This window comes from Ursus americanus, chromosome 12 (assembly GCF_024610735.1).
Source record: "Ursus americanus isolate L20-20 chromosome 12, mUrsAme1.1.p, whole genome shotgun sequence".
Lineage (NCBI taxonomy): Eukaryota > Metazoa > Chordata > Mammalia > Carnivora > Ursidae > Ursus > Ursus americanus.
Window position 1 is genome coordinate 57283955 of NC_142138.1, and position 14755 is coordinate 57298709.

General features: G+C 36.6%; 1 protein-coding gene across 2 annotated transcripts in view; it reads left to right on the plus strand.

The window, feature by feature from the left end:
- GPSM2 (G protein signaling modulator 2) overlaps nt 1-14755 on the plus strand; it is a 55522-nt gene that overhangs the window by 10133 nt on the left and 30634 nt on the right. For both annotated transcript variants that reach the window (XM_045801608.2, XM_045801617.2), the window contains 6 exons: nt 8812-9033; nt 9425-9560; nt 9877-10019; nt 10794-10917; nt 11031-11146; nt 13707-13862. In XM_045801608.2, coding sequence (XP_045657564.1) covers nt 8812-9033; nt 9425-9560; nt 9877-10019; nt 10794-10917; nt 11031-11146; nt 13707-13862 — 897 coding nt within the window. The remainder of the gene's footprint in view (nt 1-8811; nt 9034-9424; nt 9561-9876; nt 10020-10793; nt 10918-11030; nt 11147-13706; nt 13863-14755) is intronic.

Genomic DNA, 14755 nt, shown 5'->3' on the forward strand with positions numbered 1-14755 from the left:
TTGTAATATGGTCAGATGAATGACCTAATTTTTGTGTTTCAGTTTTTAAATGGTGATCTTTTATAAACGAGCTTTTTTTTTTCTCATATAAATGAGCTTTTTAAAAAGTGGATAACAGGGGCGCCTGGGTGGCACAGCGGTTAAGCGTCTGCCTTCGGCTCAGGGCGTGATCCCGGCGTTATGGGATCGAGCCCCACATCAGGCTCCTCCGCTATGAGCCTGCTTCTTCCTCTCCCACTCCCCCTGCTTGTGTTCCCTCTCTCGCTGGCTGTCTCTATCCTGTCGAATGAATAAATAAAAATAAAATCTTTAAAAATAAATAAATAATAAATAAAAAGTGGATAACATTGAAATGGGTGGGTACTTTCTAAACATGATAAATTAATAGCCAGCTTAATATTTAGTGATAAAATATTAATGACATTTTTGGATACCTTTAGGAACAAAGCAGTGATATCTGCATCATTAACATTTATTCTAGAAGTTCTGGTCACTGCACTAAACAATAAAATGAACATAAACATAAATATTGGAATGAAAAGCATGTAGGTGATTAGGATACTTACAGATTCTTTATCAAAACTGTTATAAGTTAATATTAAATAAACATCAGAACTTGTAGCAATGGGTAGTATCAGCATTTGTAATAAGTTGAAGTTGGTGGTTACCAAATCGTAGATTCTTAACACATGTTTAGGAAATAGATTTGTTGTCTTTTGGAGCAGATGATTCATGTTAGGGCAAGGTGCCGCCGCAGAAGTTTATATAGGTAAGATGAGGGTATTTCTATTTTTTAAAAAAAGAAGTTTTGAATAAAAGAAATGGAGGACATTCAACATAATTAAAATGAGCTTTTAATATATGAAAGGCCCTCACTCTACCCTTTTGGGCATAGTTCAGAAAACTGGGAGTTATCTTACATGCTTTTTCCCTTCTTACTCTCTGTATCCAGTGTGAAGTCATGCCAGTTTTACCGCCTAAATGTTGTTCCAGATTGATCTACCCATCTGGATCTTCCCTATTACTGCAATAATTTAGGCCCCCATCATCTTCCCTCCAGACTCTCTCTGTTCTCCATTCTTACCTCTTTGAATCCATCTTTTTTAATTTGCCGCTAGAGGGCTCAGTCTAAAAACACAGAGCTAACTGAGCAAATTCTGCTTTATCACTGTGGTGGCTCCTAGTCACCTGTGGGGCAGAGCCAAGCTTAACATTGTATATAAGATCTTCCATTTTCTAGCCTCTGTGTATTCCTTTGTCCTTTCTTTCTCCAGTCCTCACCTTGCGCTTTGAGTTCTTGTTCCCTGTACACGCCTTGCTGTTCCATGTCTCTGTGCCTTTGCTCGTGCTGCACCCTATGACTTGAATCATCTACTCCTGGAAACCATTGTGCCCTCCCTGTGCTCACATAACATCCTTTCCATATTTCTTTCTTTGCATTAACTACATTAAAATTCATTGCATCTGTTTATATGTTTGTCTCCTCCTTGACCACTCTCTTCTTTGACCATTAACTTCCTTAAGGCAGCCATGATGCCTAGCATGTTGTCTGACTCATAGTGCACCTTTAATGGAATGTCCATTGAATTCCATTGCACATAACTATCAGGTGAATCTAGTAAGTAAGATTTTATCTGTCTTACTAAACATTTCCCAGAGTGGTATACTTCTTCATACTGTAAGAGCAGCAGGTAGGGAGGAGTGGATTATACCTCTGCCTGTAGGAAGGTCTTAGATTTGTCCTTTTTCCACGATAGGTCAAACATGGTTATATATTGGTATAGGACTTCACCGAAAGAAACTTTAAACTCTGTAACTATTTTTAGTAAGAATATGCCAAACAAAGCTCTGGCTTCATCAGTGCTCTAAGATCAGCATTCCTTTTTTTTTTTTTTTAAAGATTTTATTTATTCATTCGACAGAGAGAGAGACAGCCAGCAAGAGAGGGAACACAAGCAGGGGGAGTGCGAGAGGAAGAAGCAGCGGAAGAGCCTGATGTGGGACTCGATCTAAGATCAGCATTCTGTATATTGACTGGATTGTTGTATCATTGCAGGGAATACTTTGTGTCCTTTATGTTAGGAGTCGTGGCCTAGTATTAATTACTATTCTACTCTGGTAAACAGGTAGCATGTAATGTGTTATCCGTATGGTTCTTTCATTGTGGAAGTGTCCTCCTCCATCCCTGGAGGAGTTTCTGTGCCACAATGAGTTTGTAATTTTGAAATGGAATAATCCTTCAGACACTAAGGAACCTCCTGAAAGATATCATAATGCTTTATGAAACATTCGGGACCTATTTGTGAAGGTAGAGAGAAATGGAGGCTGATAGTAAAATGAAATTAGTTTCTAAACTTTAAAACATTATATGATTGATTTCAAAGTAATTATTAATTTTTAAGCATGATAATAGTATTAATTTTTTTTGAAAATGACTCTCTTTTAGAGATATATATTAAAATATTTACAAGAGAAATTTTATGCTTTCTGGAATGTACTTCAAAAGAATCTGAGGTTGGAGAATGAGGATGGAAGTAGAGGTGAAACATACTGACAATATTTTATATTGGTAGTGTTGACGTTGAAAGATGGGTATATCAGGTTCATTATCAAACTAGTTCTCTAGTTTTGTATTTCTTTGAGAAATTGCTTTGTTTATACTTGTTTCTATGAATAATAAACACTTCAGTACTTTCATATTGTAAAAATTAGACCATTGCACACAAGTTGTAAAGGAATACAGTTTTGGTGTTGAATTCTTCAATTTTGCTAGGTAAATGTGTTAATATTCTTTCCTCAAGAATAGTTTGAGGTACTGTGGAATGGTGGAAATAGCGTTGGGTTTGGAGACAAAGATAGGATTTCATTTCTCAGCTTTGCAGTCCCATGATCTTATTAATAGGTCGTTCAACCTGTCGGAGCATCATTTTCCTCCTCTGTAAGAATACCTATTGAAGAGGGTTATTTTGAGAGTTAAATTTGATATAATATATAGTAAAATCACTTTTAAAACTAAGTTACCAATCAAAATTCAAATCTAAATCAAGATAAATTTACACTACTTTTCTCTTTCACAAAGTAAGCTAGAATAACTCTAGATATATGTGGTAAATTGAATGGATGAAAATTTGTTTGTGGGGGCAGGATTGATAATGGAAAAGATCCATGCTCAATTAGAACCTGTAGAAGGTGGAGGGAGCTAAGGTCTGTAGGAGATTTGACAGCCGCAGAAGACAGCACAGTGGAGAAGATGCAGAGCACTGTTGTTTTCAATCTTGAGTCCTCAATCCCATCATTTATTCTTAAATCGTATGTAAACCCTTTGAGGGGAGGATTCGATTTGAACATAATCTGTATTAAATCTTTTAGAATGATGTAGCATTGAGGTTTTAATCCTCTTTTGCTTTCACGGGTATACTATGAACACAAGAAACCAAAATTAAGGTAAAGGGAAAAAAATCTAGTGTGGAAGGAAAGTAAATAATGAAATATAAAAATCAAGTTGAAATGACATGAGTTTGTGCAAAAAATGAGGAATTGTGGCTATAATGGCCTGTTAGCAAAAACAAAAACATTTCAGTTAAGGATAGTAGTACTGTGTTTATTTATAGCTATTAGGAGTGTGCTTTCTTTGATTATACAACTAGATAGGCCATTGGGAAGAAAAAGAAACTTCGTATGTGGGATGTATATTTTCCCAGTTTTGTCTTCTACTCTGGGTATGTTCTTTGTTTCCAACCCAGCTGGTAAACAAATGAAGTAATTCTATTCTCTCATAGAGACAAAGAGGTATGAAATTACTTTCTCTCTTACTATTTAATGATCTTCTAAAAAATTTATAAACCAACCTGCCTTGACTACTTTGCAGTTAGATATATTTAGATTGAGGTGTTGGAGATTTTGCCAGAATATTAACTTCTTTTCTAATAAAACTATACCAGAGCCATAATATTTCTTAGAATTAGTCATAAACTAGAGAGTTTTGGACTTTATTTTGGGAATTAGTTACTGAAATAACTTTTCTTATTTATTTATTTGTTCGTTGGTTTGCTGGTTCGTTCGTTCATTCATTCAACAGAGAGAGGGACAGCCAGCGAGAGAGGGAACACAAGCAGGGAGAGCGGGAGAGGAAGGAGCAGGCTCCCAGCGGAGCAGGGAGCCCGATGTGTGGCTCGACCCCAGAACTCTGGGATCACGCCCTGAGCCAAAGGTAGACGCCCAGCGACTGAGCCACCCGGCACCCCTGAAATAACTTTTCTAAGGTAGTTTCCCTCATAGGACATTCTTACTTCATGGACTTCAGAGACAGCTGAGTAGCCAGCAGGGTTCCGGTTTGCTGTCACTCCGTCTAATGAAAATTATCTAAAATGCCTTTTTATTTTTTTATTTTTTATTTTATTTTTTATGTTTTTTTATTATATTATGTTAGTCACCATACAGTACATCCCCGGTTTCCGATGTAAAGTTCGATGATTCATTAGTTGCGTATAACACCCAGTGCACCATGCAATACGTGCCCTCCTTACCACCCATCACCAGTCTATCCCATTCCGCGACCCCCCCTCCCCTCTGAGGCCCCCAGTTTGTTTCTCATAGTCCATAGTCTCTCATGCTTCATTCCCCCTTCTGATCACCCCCCCTTTCTTTATCCCTTTCTTCCCCTACCGATCTTCCCAGTTCTTATGTTCCATAGATGAGAGAAATCATATAATAATTGTCTTTCTCTGCTTGACTTATTTCACTTAGCATTATCTCCTCCAGTGCCGTCCGTGTTGCAGCAAATGTTGCGTAATCGTTCTTTCTGATGGCTGAGTAATATTCCATTGTATAAATGGACCACATCTTCTTAATCCAGTCATCTGTTGAAGGGCATCTCAGTTCCTTCCACGATTTGGCTATTGTGGACAATGCTGCTATGAACATTGGGGTGCAAATGGCCCTTCTCTTCACTACGTCTGGATCTTTGGGGTAAATACCCAGTAGTGCAATGGCTGGGTCATAGGGTAGCTCAATTTTTAACTTTTTAAGGGACCTCCACACTGTTTTCCAGAGTGGCTGCACCAACCTGCATTCCCACCAACAATGTAGGAGGGATCCCCTTTCTCCACATCCTCTCCAGCAATTGTTGTTTCCTGCCTTGTCAATTTTTGCCATTCTAACTGGCGTAAGGTGGTATCTTAGTGTGGTTTTGATTTGAATTTCCCTGATGGCTAGTGATTTAGAACATTTTTTCATGTGTCTGTTAGCCATAAAATGCCTTTTTAGGGGCGCCTGGGTGGCTTAGTCATTAAGCGTCTGCCTTCGGCTCAGGGCGTGATCCCGGCATTGTGGGATTGAGCCCCACATCATGGTCTTCCCCTGGGAGCCTGCTTCTTCCTCTCCCACTCCCCCTGCTTGTGTTCCCTCTCTCGCTGGCTGTCTCTCTCTGTCGAATGAATAAATAAAATCTTTAAAAAAATAAAATAAAATAAAATCCCTTTTTAAGGGGGCACCTGGGTGGCTCAGTCGGTTGGGCATCTGCCTTCCACTCAGGTCATGATCTCAGGGTCCTGGAATGGAGTCTTGCATCAGGCTCCCAGCTCAGCAAGGAGTCTGCTTCTCCCTCTCCTGCTCCCCCTACTGGTGTGCGCGTGCTCTCTGTCTCTCTCTGTGTCAAATAAATAAATAAATAATAAAATAAAATGCTTTATTAAAATTTTGTAGCTCTTATGACACCAGTCTATAGCTAAATTAATATTATATACAAATATCATTTGGTTTGATGGTTCCATTATATTGTGTAAGCTTCAATCCAGAAAGTCAAATATTTGTGGTGAAGGTATTTATTTGAAGAAGACATTTCTCTGGTTTATATGGATATAGAAAACATGTAAATTTCCAAATTTCCAATTTTTACATGTTTTATATCTGAATAGCCAGTTCTGCCTTATCTCTGATTTCCTGGCCAGCCAGCTACCCATCCTGAACAGATGGTGCTGCTGTGTGTAACTATTTCTTTACCTCTCCCTCAGTGAATACGATCATTAGTATTCCATTGTACCATGGCATATAATTTTCTTTTAACTAATATTCTATTGATGGACATTTAAATTGCGTGGGGTTTTTTGCTGCTGTGAACATCCTTTCACATATATTTTTTGAATTTGTGTAATATAGCTTTAATATCAATTCCTAGCAGTGAAATTGCTCAATATATAATTTACATAATTGGAATCATGCTTAAATTAAAAATTCTTAATAGAGGGGCACTTGGGTGGCTCAGTTGGTTGAGCGTCTGCCTTCGGCTCAGGTCATGATCCCAGGGTTCTGGGATCGAGTCCCACATTGGGCTCCCTGCTCAGTGGAGAATCTGCTTCTCCCTCTGCCTCCCTCCACTTGTGCTCATGCACACACACTCTCTCTCTCTCACTCAAATAAATAAAATCTTCTAAAAGATAAAAAAAAATTACTAGAAAAAGTAATACATTTTAATGTAAAAATACATTTTCCAATTTTTTTCCTATGGTAACTCTTGAAAGTTCAGTGGTTTTGGTATTCAGATAAATAGACACCTCGTTTCAGTAGCTCATCTAGCAAAAGATGGAGGTGTTGGGTAACCTTATAAAACCTTAACCAAAAATAATCTTTTTCTTTATGAAGTCTCTGATTTTTCAGAAATACAGTTCTAAAGGGCAGTTTTTACTTGTGAAGGACAAAAATTGGTTTTATTAATTTGAAATGACATGAAGAAATATAAATATAGCAATTTACATTTTCTGATTTAACTGATTAATTTTTCCATGTACTTAAGATCTTCCATCTTTGTATCTAATTGATTTGGTCTAATGTTGAAGCAAAATGTTAAATAGAGGTTTCCTTGCATTATTTTGCCTAAATCCATAAAGTGATGGTGAAATCACTAGTCTATGAATAGACAGTATCCTTTCGCCAAAAAAGATACCTGCATGTAAAACTTGAAAATTACATATCAGAGATGACTACATAAATCTATTTATCCTGAACTTAAAGTCTGCTTTGAACCTTTGCAATTGGCTCTGTTAATCTTAGACCAGACTTTCCTCTTAGGCTTATCAGATTTGTTTTCTACTTAGGCAATTCCGTTTTAATTTATGGCTTTAAGGAACCTTGACATTGTATAGGCCAAAAGACAGCATCTGAAGAAACATATTAATTGACTAGCTACCAGAAATACAAAAGTATAATTGTGTTTGAATGAATTTAGGGTGGGTGGTGGTTTAATTCACATTTCCTGTTAAAGCAGTGATTCTCAACTCTGGCTTGTATGTTGGAATTACCTGGGGTTATTTAAAAAATACTGCGAGCCAGACCCCATTCCCAGAGAGCCAGCACGGAGAGATTGATTGATTGATTGATTGATTAGATTGTGATATATTTATTATAGAGAGTGGGGAGTGGGAAGGGCAGAGGGAGAGGGGGAGAGAGTCTTAAGCAGACTCCACACTGAGTGTAGAGCCTGACACAGGGCTTGATCTCATGACTCGGAGATCACAACACTGAGATCATCACCTGAGGCGAAACCAAGAGTTGGACGCACAACCCCGCTGCACCACCCAGGTGCCCTACATTGAGAGTTTTAAAAACACTCCACGGGAACTCTGCTGTTGTGCAGCCAGGATTAAGGATTACTGCTCCATTAGAGTTGCTTAAGGCTAATTCTAGTAAGGAGGAAGTTCGTGTTGTTCACAAAATTAAAATGCATGATAAGCTCAACCAAGGTTTTCTAAAGGGTGGTATGTGTACCAGTCGTATTACACAAGGTAATTTTACTTTTTTATTTTACTTACGTATTTGTCTTAATGTGCATTAGAAAATAAACATAAGGATCACATCAAACTCACAGTTCTGTGGATACTGCTTTGGATGAAGCTAGAGTTTTTGGGTTTTTTTTTTTAAGGATATGTGCCAATTTCAAAGATATTTGCCAAACTATAGAACCACATTTAAGTGAATATTTAGGTAATACGCAGACATGGCAGAGATCATAAAAATGTTGAAGAAACACAGTGGCAACTTTGGTGAAAGGCACCTACTAAAGTCTAAGATTAGAACCTGAAGTGTCAGTGCTTTTTCTCCTACATAGATTTATAGTAACTTAATTCTGGGTTTTAAAACTTCAGTGACAGACTTTGAGAATTAGAATTTCTGCAAATCTTTAAGTTTTTACTTTCTAAGATAAAGTTTCTTGACACTTAGTTCTCTTACAGAACTGTGCCTTCTAGTTCAAAATATTCTGCTCTTTTTTCCTGAGGTATAGATGATCATGTGAGAACAGGAAGGAGTGTGTGTCTGTAGAGTGTATGAGACAGAGAAAGAGGTGTAGATGGTAGTGGGAGGGGTTGATGGACAGGTCAGTAGATCACGTCGATATGTGGATAGAGAAGGGTATGAATTATAGGCCTTCACCTTCCCCAGGTACCTGTTTTCTCCCCAAACTCTCAGGAAGTCCGTAAGACTGCCACAACTCAGAATACTTTAGGAAACACTAGTTTCTGTCATTGGTAAAGTGGGTTGCTCTGGATGGGCCAATTGAAATGGGCTCCATATAGAGATATCTAGCTATCCTTTATAATAAAAGACCTCTGAGGCTCAGAGATGTTCAGTTAGGCAAATTAGCTCATGCTATAAATAACAGTTTACTGTTTTATCAATAATGTATATCTACTTCAATTATAGAGGCAGCTTTTCTGAGCAAGAGTAGCCACAGTCAACATCAAAATTATATTACCTGAAGTTAAAAATACCGTGGTGCAGTTATAATGTTGTAAATGTCTGTCCTATATAATTTTATAGAATGGAAGCTTCTTGCCTGGAACTGGCCTTGGAAGGGGAACGTCTGTGTAAATCAGGAGACTGCCGTGCTGGTGTGTCATTCTTTGAAGCTGCAGTTCAAGTTGGAACTGAAGACCTGAAAACACTTAGTGCTATATACAGCCAGCTGGGCAATGCTTATTTCTATTTGCATGATTATGCCAAAGCATTAGAATATCATCATCATGATTTAACTCTTGCAAGGTAATTTAAGCTTTTTAATATTCTTTCTCCCTAAATGTACCTTAAAAAAATATTTTCATTCAATTAAAAAAACGAACTTAATACACTTTAGTGAGTTCTAATTCAGTAGCGTTGCATTTTAAAACTAATCTTCAGGCTGATCACAGTTTAATTAAATGAATTAATAGTAGTGAAATGACCCTAGAGTTTAATTAAATGAATGAAAATTAATTAAATTTAAATACAGAAATGTCAGTTTTAAATTTTTATTTAAAGTGGGTTTCGAGGCTAATAGGTCCTTCTTACCTAAAGCATGTCAGTTGTCTTCTGGGAAAAACTATACTCTGGCTCCTTTATTTTTAACACCACTTGCTTTTTTTTTTTTTTTTTTTTCGCTTTTTTTTTCTTCCAGGACTATTGGAGACCAGCTGGGGGAAGCCAAAGCTAGTGGTAATCTGGGAAACACCTTAAAAGTTCTTGGGAATTTTGATGAAGCTGTAGTTTGTTGTCAGCGACATCTAGATATTTCTAGAGAGCTTAATGACAAGGTAATAAGGAACGTTAGATGGCAGGCCGAATGTTTTCATTGAAATTGCTTTGTGTTTTAATCCCATTTAATTATTCTATGGTTTACTAAAAGTTAATACCCAAAAAAAAATCCATAGAAAAAATAAAAAATTTAAAATAGAGAAAAATAACACATTCTTCTTTCATAAGTAATCATTTGTTTGGTTCTCTGTGGATGGCCAATGTAAACATTTCTTTTTCTTGACCATCAAGGATATTATAAATAAATATGTGATCAGCATTAGGATACCTAGCTTCTGATTCCAAAATGTGAATTTTGCTGGTATCTTCATCTAGGTGGGTGAAGCAAGAGCACTTTACAATCTTGGAAATGTGTATCACGCCAAAGGGAAAAGTTTTGGCTGCCCTGGTCCTCAGGACATAGGAGAATTTCCAGAAGAAGTGAGAAATGCTCTGCAGGCAGCTGTGGATTATTATGAGTAAGTAGCACCAATGCAGTCCTGTGGCCCACCTAAGCCTTGGATCTACTCTACATTCTTTATCCAGTAATACATTTTTAAGTTTGGCAGAGGTTTTAGAATTATGGACTAGCAAGTAAAAATAAACCATCAAATTCCTGCTGACTGTTGTAGTGTTAGTTCAGTAATAATCCCCTCCCCAGGCAAGCTTTCCTTTAAACTGTTAACCAGTGCCACTTAGTGGCAAAAACAAGAAATATCAATCATTAGCCTAAGTTATGTGAAGTAAATTTAGTCTCTTATTAGAATTTCATAGGACTTTTTAGCTGTACGGGTTCCAAGATTGACTCCATTCTTGGCTTTGGACAGAAACCTGCCTGAATGATTCAGTAAAGTGTTCCCGGTTATTTACTATAATCACCCTCCATCATAGATATATTTTTTTTTTAAGATTTTATTTATTTAGAGAGAGAGAGTGTGTGTGTGCTCGTGAGCTCGAGGGAGGGGCAGAGGGATAGGAAAAAAGAATCTCAAGCAGACGTCCTGCTGATCACAGAACCAGACATGGGATTCGATCTCACGACCCTGAGATCGTGACATGAGCCGAAATCAAGAGTGGGACACTCAACTAATGAGCCCCCCTGGCACCCCTTTCAAAGATACAGCTTTAAAATGTGGCCTATTATGGCTCTAAGCTTATTTAAAATTTTTTTGATAAAAAGAATTTGATTTATAAATCAAATCAATACATTTTTTTCTCAAACTTATTTTTTCACAACTTTTGTTATTGTTTAGGGAAAACCTATCACTAGTGACTGCTTTGGGTGATCGAGCAGCCCAAGGACGTGCCTTTGGAAATCTTGGAAACACACATTACCTCCTTGGCAACTTCAGGGATGCGGTCATAGCTCATGAGCAGGTATAGTGCAAGGCTTTGGAGCCAGATCATTTTCTCCATCAGTGTTTTGAACAGTGATTAGATTATTCTTTAGTTTTATTATAGCTATATCTAATTAGAATTTTCTGTTTCAGCGTCTCCTTATTGCAAAAGAATTTGGAGATAAAGCAGCTGAAAGAAGAGCATATAGCAACCTTGGAAATGCATATATATTTCTTGGTGAATTTGAAACTGCCTCTGAATACTACAAGTTAGTCTAATATTTCTGTAGATAAATGTAAAATGAGTAGTTATGCAGTCCTATTAAATGATAGGCTTTGGGTTTAAAACCTGCTTTTTGCATGTACTAGCAGCAGGACCTTGTGCTTCTAAGCCTCACTTTCTTCATCTGTAATGGGTAATGTCAATTCCTTGCTTTTGGTAATGTTGTGAAGATTGAATAAATTCAACACTTACTTTGCATAGGACCTGATATTGTACTTTAGATTTAATGGCAGTGGTATGACTCCTTAGTATTTTTGTTAATTTTTATCTTTAAAACTAACTGTTTTTAAGTGAAATTCTAAACTTTTCAAGTCTTTGAAACCTGTTTAGTATGTGTGGTATGTATATTTGTTTGTTTTTTACCCAGTTATGTGATGAAAAGCAACAAGAAAGCCTGATAACAAAAATATGGCCTAGTTTTCACCAGTGATCACTGAATTTTTTTCCTCACTGTCGCACCCCCTTGTTGAGCAGTTCTCCCACTCTCCTCTGCCCATCTTTGATCCTCACTCTAAGCTGAGGCCCCATTCACTTACCTGAGGAGTTGACAAATCCAGCTTCTTCTGGGCAGCGTCTTTCTGATCTATCAATAGACTTGAAACATGGGCAGTAGCAAAGTGTAGACTGTTTGAGATTGTCTAGTCAATGCTTTCTAGTTTGGAATTTTCTCTAATTACTGGGGATTGAATGCCCATGCAAACCTTAGGCAGAAGCCAGTTTGAACCACAGATACAGTGATTGATTTGTATTTTATTGTTAAAGAATCCAATGTGAGAGAGTTTTGGATAGTTTGTCATCTAAAAAAGAGGTAAGATTGCTTTAGGTCCATCTAAAAAACTAGAATGTCATCCCATCCTGCTCTAAACATTGACCAATGCTTAATATTTGTTGGTCGGTTAGTTAAATATGAAATATCCTCTCAAATAAAATATATTACTATATAAGGAATATGTATTTTGATTTTAAATAGAAAAGTTTCTTATATTTTAAAGCAAAAGACATAGAAATGTCTTAATTTAAATGATCTACTTGTATTAAAATACTGAAAAGTTCTGTAATAAAGTGGAAGTGATTATTTGACTAAAAAGCATGAGTCTAAAGTAATGAAACTTTCTCCCGCTGCCCACTCCATAAGTAGGCTAGAACTCAGAGAAAAGTCTCCTTTAGAATTGTTTTCAGGACCACACAAGAAGACTGTCTTAACATTTTAAAGATTTTTTTAAAAATTTTATTTATTCATGAGAGACAGAGGCAGAGGGAGAAGCAGACTCCCCGCGGAGCAGGGAGCCCGATGCAGGACTCGATCCCAGGACCCCAGGATCACGACCCAAGCTCAAAGCAGACACTTAACTAACTGAGCCACACAGGCGCCCCTGTCTTAACATTTTAAATCTATATCCTTCAGGATAGAAAGCAGTAGTTTGGTAAACCTACTTTAGCAATTGAATTTGGTTCCAGAAGGACTTCTGAACATTAACAAATTAACTGTACCCTCAAAAGAATAATGGTGTGCCAGAAAGATACCCCAGGATCTGAAAGCAAATCCAAAAGTCTTCCAAAAATTTTTGAGCGGAGGCAGTGTTAGAATAAATGTATAGTCTCCCAAGGTGACAGCTTTGAAGGTATTATCATTAAATATGTAATTTTAGGTTTTTTTGCTTAAAGTTATATTATTATATTTTTTTTCATATAATTATAAATCATATGAAATATTTGTATTATTTGGCAGAAATTATAGGAGTCATTTAAGTTATTGGATCTACAACATCTGTAGGATTAAGCGCTGATAATAATAACAGAACAGTATTAACATTTATTAGCATCTACTGTGAACAAGATGCTATCCTAAGCACTTCATGCATACTAATTCATTTAATCCTCACAAAATCCTGTGAGGTGTTTTCCGTACTTTACATATGAAGAAACAGAGAGAGGTTGAGTGACTTGCCCCATTACAGAGCTATTAATTGGCAAAGTTGGGATTTGAACCCAGTTTGGACCTAGGGTCCACACTCTTAACTGCTACACCAGCTTCTCATTGACGATTCAGTGAGTATTAGGTAGAATTTGGTTAATGTTTAAATATGGTATTTAATATTTTTCATGAATCGGTGACTAATAATCTATACATTAGAATTTTAACTAAGTATTTTAAGTTTTGACAAAATGCAAAGACAACAGTATGATTGCAAAGAGAAGTTATGTGGACAAAATTCTAAGTTATCGCTACTACAACTGGGACAGTCTTTTTTTTTAATGTTAAAAATACTATATTATATAATCTGTAGAGGTAGTTGATCTCATATGTCCATATTCCTTTCTGAAGAATTAATAGGACTCTCAAATTTATTCTTAAAGTCTGGATTTGGTTTTTTGTTTCTAAGACATCTTTTCATTTTGTCTAAAAGTAATGGAGAAAGTATGGGATATTAAACTGTAAAATAGATTTACTTTAAAGGCAAGAGGAAAAATGAGAGCTTTATTTTATGATTATTATAGCCAAAAATAAAAATGATCATTGTGTAAGAATTCATTTCTTTTTTTAGGAAGACACTACTGTTGGCTCGACAACTTAAAGACAGAGCCATCGAAGCCCAGTCTTGTTATAGTCTTGGAAACACATATACTTTGCTTCAAGACTATGAAAAGGCCATTGATTATCATCTGAAGCACTTAGCAATTGCTCAAGAGCTAAACGATAGGTAAGTTATACACCTTTTTACTATAATTACAGTAAAATATAGATGCATTATTGAATCCCTAAGGTTTTTCCTTTGTTTTTGTTTCCTTTGTTTTCTTTTTAATTCTTTTTCAAGGAATTTCTTCTGTTTTAGTCACCTCCTCTCTGTATTGTTTGAAGGGCTAGCATGTCTTAGAAGATTAGACTGGTCCATATAGCCTTGAACCAAGATAGTAAATAGGTCACAAACTCAATTGCCTACAGAAGTTCTCCTGACAAGATCAGTGTGGGAATTGTGGTCAACTTACAGGTAAGGCCCAGTGTAAAGGACACAGCTGTTCCTCAGCTCCAGCTCATTGTTTCTAGGCAGGACCGAGGATCTGTTATGTCCTTATACTCCTCTTTTTTAAAGAGAAGCTGGAAGTCTTGAGTTTTATATGAAATCTTCTGATTTTTCAATGTTGATGGCTATTTAAAAAAAAAACTGTATGAAAAAGCAGTGTATCTGTGCAGGCATTTAGTCTATGATGTTTGCTTTAGGAAGACAGATTTTTACTTCAGTATGAAGAAGAACGTCTCTGTAGTTGTTCAAAATGAAGTATGCTACTTCTAGTAAGTTCTCTCTCCCCAGTGGAATTCAAACATGGACTGAATGATTACCTGGGCTATCACGGAAAGAAAATGGAGTCGTTTAACTAGAAGACCTATCCCTGAGATTTTATTATTTCATAATAAATTGTATGTTTTAAAGGAATATTTCCCATTTTAATACCTGACTCTGAGTTCAGTATTATCAGGGCATTCTAATAAGTCTCTAGTGTTAAGATAGAATGTTCCTTATATGAAAGACCAAATAAACCCAAAGCATTATTTATACCTTTAATTACTGCTAGATAGCTTTTATTCCACACACAG